At 48.6% G+C, this 7466-nt stretch overlaps 1 protein-coding gene and 1 long non-coding RNA gene across 4 annotated transcripts in view; one reads left to right on the forward strand and one right to left on the reverse strand.

The window, feature by feature from the left end:
- The window catches only part of LOC113577443 (uncharacterized), a 39287-nt gene that overhangs the window by 23874 nt on the left and 7947 nt on the right, over window positions 1–7466 (forward strand). The window lies entirely within an intron of this gene.
- The window catches only part of LOC113577442 (ETS proto-oncogene 1, transcription factor), a 36520-nt gene continuing 29599 nt past the window's right edge, over window positions 546–7466 (reverse strand). For all 3 annotated transcript variants that reach the window (XM_027010087.3, XM_027010088.3, XM_027010089.3), the window contains 3 exons: window positions 7247–7466; window positions 3887–4005; window positions 546–3497 (listed from right to left, as the gene is read on the reverse strand). The exon at window positions 7247–7466 is cut by the window's right edge and continues 41 nt beyond it. In XM_027010087.3, the coding sequence (XP_026865888.3) occupies window positions 3282–3497; window positions 3887–4005; window positions 7247–7466 (555 nt within the window). In that variant the 3' untranslated portion in view covers window positions 546–3281. The remainder of the gene's footprint in view (window positions 3498–3886; window positions 4006–7246) is intronic.

The following is a 7466-nucleotide window of genomic DNA, read 5'->3' on the forward strand; positions in this document are numbered from 1 at the left end:
CGCATGCTGAGGTGGCAAGCTTTCCGTACACGTTGCGTTTGAACTGCCGCTCTTAGTCTCATGCATCTTAACATAGCCCACAGGCGAAGTGATTAGCAATGCAAGAATGCAGTGGCACATTGGAAGTATGGCCTCTAATACACTAGAACACAAATTCACCACAGAAGTAACCCAGCATGCAAAAGACTTTCAAAATCAACTTCATCTGCAAGCAAAATCCAAATCCCACCTGTGTGTGGTGTGTGTGCGAGTGTGCGCGCATGCACTCTCTCTCTATATATACACACACACACACACACACACACACACACACACACACACACACACACACACACACACACACAAAACACAATCCGAGAGGCAGTTTTTTTTTCACGTACATTTTATAACATAACAATTTAAAGTACAATAAGAAATAGAAGCTACCGTTTATAAAACTCTCCAGCGGAACATAATGATGGGCCAGCATCAGCCATTTCTCTATAGCACTGTATAAGCAGACAGGTCTTTACATTTCATATCATAGCAACTTTTATTTCTTCGTATAATAAAAAAAAAAAAAAAAAAAGAACACGCTACATTTGGTCCTGCACTGTTTTCCCATGAAAGCACCTGTCTGCGTCTCATATTTCAAAGTTTATAAAATATAAATTATTGAAAAATATTCAAATGCTTGTGAACTAAATACATTAAAATTCTCATTTAACAAAAAAAAGAAAAAAAATACAGAAACACTATATTAAATTGTACAAAAAAAAGATCAAGTGGAAAAAATGTTTTCCCCATTAATAGTCTTGTGATATGCCTTCATCACAAAGTTTATGCAAAAACCTTTACACATGTCCATCACTATCACTCATATAACAAAGTTTAGGGTTGATATTTAAGACAACAGTTAACAGTTTTCATCAATTAAGGGGGGACGGGGACGGACGCAATGCAACATAATACCACGTGACATTTTGACGTGAAGTATGAAATAAGACAATGAATTCAGCGTCACATAGCACTTTTTTAAACTTTAAATCCACATGGACATGAGACAATAAGATTACTGCCACGGACCACAGCGTCTTTGCCTGCAGGAGATCCGTTAGAATGGCTGAAAGATGTCTCTTTCAGCCTCCTAGTTTTTAAGGCCCTCTTTCGTAGGAGTTGGATTTTCTTTTCTTTTTCTTTTTTTGGCCTACGTGTCACTTAATCCACACTTAATCCACGCATTTACTCAGTTCAGTTCATAATGAAAGACAAAGGGCCATCTTTAAGGGGCGTCCTGTCTGTCCTTCAGCAGCGCGGACGAGCTCTGAATGTCCCGGCTGGGCTTTTGTATGGATTTGGATGTTACTAATACTCTGACTGTGGCATATTTTTTCAGTCTAGGGCTTTTAATAAACGAGTTATGAAACGCAATCTGTACAAATAGACAATCCCAAAAGGAACCCTGTCAACACGGGTAGCATTTCGCCGCCGTCCACAGTAACGTCCGTTTTTGCAGGCGAACACTCTGGGACGTTTCCCCGCAGGGTCCCACGACCCACAAACGGCGCTGCGGCTGCAACGTGAGACGCGAATCGCTGACGATGACATGCGCCGCGTCCCATAGCCATGTTGAAAAGCGTTACGCCACTGAAGAAAGACGATGAAAGCAATCTAATATGTGTGCACGAGCCGTTGTCATTGTCTAATTGTATCTTCACTCCGGTTACTCAATATTTCTCAGTTGCTTCCAGTTTCGTGGCACGTTAAAGTTTCTGTGGATGGGGTACAAACCCTCACTAATGCTAAAAGAATAAACCATTCACATCTGAAGCTACTAAAACAGCAACGTTACTGTCTGTTATGCTCTTTAATGAAACTCCGCGACGAACTTCAGTCTCTGGCTGCGTCCCTACATTCTTGAGCCTTTTAGCGCAAACCTCGCTGGGTTCAAAGCTTCCCTGCTTCAGCCCCACTGCTCTCCGGCCACGCCCACAAAGCGCACGCACGACCGACCTCCGCTTCTGACCTTAAGATGAGCTCCTCCGCGCGGCCAAGTCCCGAGCAGCTGGCCGGCTCTTTTCCAGATCCTGGACACACTCGGCCGAACCGCAACGCCAGCCCGAGAGGACAGGGTTGCGACCCCTCACACCCACCCCCACACCCACCCCGTACCTTGTCACGTTCGCTGTCCTACGGCAACTCTCACAAAGACAACGAGAAAGACAAAATGGAAACACGTAAAAGGCCAAGGGCCTGAAGTGGCAACGAAGACTTATAGCTAAGGCAAGAGACGCTGGAAGTCCTCGGTCCGAGTGTAAGGGCTTGGAGGCTGGGCCGTGTGCTAGACAGCTGCCTGCATTGTCCTCTTGGTTAGGACCGAAACTCCTCTGCTCATAACTCGAAGGCGGGTGTGTTTGGGGCCTCCTGCCGCCGCCGTTGAGAAGAAAACGGCTACTTTCAGTTGCGTCTGGCACTCATTCTCAGTTTGAGTGCGACGTGCTCCTTTCAACTGAACTGCATGAGCAAAACACTCATCTGCTGCCAGAGCTTTCAGTTATGGGAGTTATGTACAAAAAAATAACCACCTTTGACGTTAAACAGGTGTGTTTGTGTGTGTGTGTGGGGGGGGGGGGGATGCCTGTGAGACTGTGTTTAAGTGTGATTTGTGGTGGGGGAAATATTTTAAACTATTTGGCATTATTAACCCTTCATCTACACACAAGCCATAAACTCAAAAAATAATACTGGCACAAACATGTATCAGAAAAAAAACCCTAAAAAAATAAAATACTTTTTCTGTGGTCCATCTGAGAACTGTGTCCCTGCCTTATGCAGTGGGACAGTGACAGTGAGTAACTTATTAGTATATATTTCTGTGAAGCTCCTTTTCTCTCTAATTTTGGCAACATATTTAATAACAGGAACTTTCCATCCATAAAATGTCCATTTTAGGAACGAGTCCTTCATTCTTTCCTGGTCCCTCCCTTCCCCAAGCAGTTTGCGATTGGCTAGCCACTCTGCGCGCAATTCCAGGCCTCTGCTCAGAGCCGTGTACGGACACGACACACACTCACACTACAGACTATGCACTTTGGTAAAAGGTTTGGTTACGCTCCCTTCCCGTGACGGCTGCAGCCGTGAGCTCCAAAAACAAAACCGGACCATGGCTAGGTATTTAAGACACAACGTGACCGGACCCCCAAAAAATGGACGAACCGCTGCTAACGGAGCGAAGGAGGGAGAGTCCCCGCCCCCCCCGGGCCCGCCCTGCCCCGCCCCGCCCCGCCTCTGCCCCGCCCCGGTCACTCGTCCGTATCGGGCTTGACGTCCAGCATGGCGTGGAGTTCCTCTGGCGTGTAGCCCAGCAGGCTCTTCAGGTCGCATACGAAGCGGTAGACGTAGCGCTTGCCCGACGTCTTGTGGATGATGTTCTTGTCGTAGTAGTAGCGCAGGCCACGGCTCAGCTTCTCGTAGTTCATCTTGGGCTTGTTCTTCCTCTTACCCCATCTCCTGGCAACCTGCAGAGCGGAGGCACAGCCGTCAGCCCCGGCCGCAGCACGGGAGGCCTGCTCCGAGAGCAGGCGGGACCAGAGCAAGCTGCAAAAAGAGATCGCTGGCTTCCTAGGTGAACACAACGTGCATGTGGAAGAAGGCATTTTTCCTCAGTGCACTGGATACAAATACGGAGCTTTTCCAAAAGCAAACTCTTCTAATTTTATATTAAACTGCCTGACTAATGGCCTCCGGCGATAGCCCAGTTTTATCTAGCATGGCGCCTAATCTGAGGCCTCATCCTTAGGCAAACAAAGGCTGTTTTGTCAGTGTGGCTCATTCTGGAACGTACCCCGCCCACACACCCGATCCATCCCCCCACAAGCGACCGTGGCGCTGCCCCGTGACCTCTCACCTCGTCGGGGTCGGAGAGTTTGAACTCCCAGCCGTCTCCTGTCCAGCTGATGAACGACTGGCAGGACTTGTCTGTAAGAAGCTCCAGCAAAAACTGCCATAGCTGGATGGGGCCACTACCTACACACACACACACACACACACACACACACACACATACAAACACACGCACACATCAGCACTGGACGTACCACGTAAAATGTAGTCTGATGGTGCCTCTGTTAACAGAAACCTAAGCTCATGCTTAGAACCTTGAGCTGCATACGGTTTCATGTGTTTCATGTCAAAAACACGTCGATGCCTTGATGTGGGCTTGGTTTCCCGAAACCGTCACAACAGTGCGTCACCATGCAGCACCGAGTGCGTCACCGAGTAGCACTTTGAACTTCCTCTATCCCATCTGTGTTATCGGTGCTTTGACGTGTTTGGTCAAGCATAGGACAGAGTCTGTATCGTGGCATCACTGACGCTGCTCACTGTCGTCCCAGGCACACGGCCTCGTGCAGCGTTTACTGGCTAAGAGAGACAAAGGCTGCAGTATTTCTCGTCGGGTGCTGGGTCCTGGGCCCGGACTCTCTGTGTGAATTCCACTGGGCTGAGATCATTGTGCATCGTGCCCCCTGGCTAAAGTTTGAGGAATAAGTGACCAAAAGAGCAACTGTGATGTGTGCGCACATGTGTGTGTGTGTGTGTGTGTGTGTGTGTGTGTGTGTGCGCATGCATTCTGTGGGTGTGAGAAAGAGCGCCCGTGGATCTCCCCTAAAAAGCTGACTGTTCTAGCTCCCTCAACACCTCGCCGTCTCCTGCACCATCATGGTCGCTCCACACGTCCAGACGCTGGCACACACCCGCGCTGGGTGTACCGGCATGTATGCGCGCAAGTCGCGTCGGAACGCAGGAGGGGCCGGCGCGGCGCCCGCCGCTCACGGCAAGCTGCACCTCGTCCGCACGAGCCCAGGAGCCCGCCGGCTCCGTTGTCTCCTCCTCCTCCTCGCCTTCAACTTGCGGTTTGCGTATCGAAGATGAACCAACACTTTGCATCGCACCTGCTTCAAAGTCACGTTGCAAGCGAGCGGCAGAGAGCGCGCGAGACGCCAGCGTCAACAGCTCTCAGAAGAAACATCTTGATGTTTCATCTAAAAATATTTTTTCATATCTTTTCCTTTTTTTCTTTTTTCATATCTGTTTCATATCTTACACCCAAACATGGCCACAGATGGCAGAACCTGATTATCAGAATGGCTGCTTCACTCTGTGACCAACTAAAATAAAACTTTCAGAGGAATGAGTTTGAGCTGAACAATTCGAGACGCTGGCACATCCATACCTCTCCCTTCCTCTCCAAAAGTGTACGAGTAGCTAGCCAAAGAATTTTCCACCGTTATAACGATGTGCACGTCTGGATGCTAACGGGTCTCTGGTCTCAGAAATGCGGCTGCATTACACCCGGATGACCCGCCCAGTCCGCTCACCCAAGTCTGCAGGTCCCTCTCGGAACCGTTTCAAACACACGTGCAGGACACAGGGTTTAATCAGAACGCGACCTCTGAGTGTGGGCAGCGGTGCTAGATGTAAAAAAAAAAAAAAAAAAAAAAAAAAAAGTATTTCATTTGGGGAAAAAAAGAAAGACGAAAAAGGTTTTGACTGTGGTCGCGCTGTTCTCTTCAAAGAAGCAAGGCTCCTGCATTTGCTCTTGTATGTTTGTGATTTGGAATGTGAAACATGAAAACCTCAAAGCGCAGGCCAGGGCTGTTTGTATCACTGCATTGCCTTATCTGCCCTCTCATCTCCATACACCAGCGCTGAACTCACCCAGCCAGCATTCGTCTCCACACACCAGCGCTGAACTCGCCCAACTGCAGCTTCCACGGCCATAAACAGCCATTTCAGGCTATAACATCAATGTCTATTAGACAGGTCTACAGCCTTCTCCCACCATCTCTCTCTCTCTCCATTACACACACACACACACACAGACACACACACACACACACACACACACACACACACACACACACACACACACACACACACACACACACACACACACACACACACACACAGACACACAGACACACAGACACACAGACCACCCTTCTTTATATAAAGGCGTGAGTTTATGGGGGCCAGTGATGCAAGTGAGTTCATTCATGCTACTATTCTGCTTTCCTGTGTTTCTGTTCCCTGCCTCTCCATGCAGTGTTTAACCATACAGGAGTGAGCGACAGTTTACGGGCTCTACGTCTCACATGCATTTCGCTCAGATCTGAAACCTGTTGCTAACCGGGTAAGTGGGCAGAGAGACAGATGTGCACACTTCACTCGCATTAGTGCAACACGTAATAATTACATCTCCACATATCATCAGGAAGGGATTCCTTGCACCAGCACACAATGAGACGTGTTTACAGAATCCAAGATAAGGGGGTAACCCTTTAATATGTCTTGGCCTAATTTTTCAGTATAAAACGCAGCTTTGTGTGCAAGACCTGAACATCACTCTCTTGTACAGGGTCTCATAAGGGTAGGATTCAATGATATAAAAAGATTTTAAATGACTTAAAATAAGATAAAAAAAAAAGATGAAAGGTAGACTGACTGAGTATGTGTGCATTTGTAGAGTGGAGAGCTGTGTCTCTGTGCATGTGCGCAGCGGTGTCTCGGAAAGCCTCCCGAAGATCGAGTGATAAAGAGACTCAGGTTAAGTGCACCCGAGCTGTTATCATTTTCTGCTGCACCCTCTGTTGCCAAGACAACCTGGGAAATGGGTTGAGATGCGGGCCACAGATAAACCCGTGCGCGTGAAAAACATGGAGATGGAGAGTGAATGAAAGAGAGAGAGAGAGAGAGCAAGAGAGAGGGATAGGGAGAGAGAGAGGAAGAAGACAGACAAAGGAAGAAGACAGACAAAGAGGAAAAGAAAAAGAAAGAAGGAGATGTGTCTTTGCTTAGGTTTCTTTTGAGTGCTGCAAATTGGTTGAACAAATACACACACACACACACACACACACACACACACACACACACACACACACACACACACACACAGGTTGCTGGAGCTGGTAGTGCCAGCGGCTGAGAAAAACTTGAAGTTTGAAAGCCTTTCACGAAACTGTCGCTGTGGTTAGGAAACTGGTGCAAGGTTCTGCTCCTGCGACTGAACCGGCCGTGTTCCACTAAACTGCTCCCCCATTAAGGACGTCATCGGCATCTCATTTTTTCACACGCATTTGTGTAAAGTACTGTGTAAAGTGCAGCATTATGGGATGTCTATGGGCCGGAGACCCTTTAATTGCAGGAGCTTCGTCTGTTCGCTGGAGGTTTTGGTTTGACTGGGGGTGCGGGGAGATCAGACACTGACCCGTGTAGCCAGCTAGGGCGGCAGCGGGGATGACAGGCTTGTCCTTGCTGAGGTCCGAGCGCTCGCGCACGTAGTCCTTGAACGTGCCCTTGGGCTTGTGGCTGTGCAGGGCTGCAGGGTAGTCATCCGCCTCGAAGCTGTCGTAGGACGGCACGCGCTGGAGACTGCTGAACGACGACTGGCTGCTCCATGACTGAGTCAGGCGGTCGCAGCTTTCGAA

Source organism: Electrophorus electricus, unplaced genomic scaffold (genome assembly GCF_041902795.1).
Source record: "Electrophorus electricus isolate QZ-2024a unplaced genomic scaffold, ASM4190279v1 Scaffold63, whole genome shotgun sequence".
Taxonomy (NCBI): Eukaryota; Metazoa; Chordata; class Actinopteri; order Gymnotiformes; family Gymnotidae; genus Electrophorus; species Electrophorus electricus.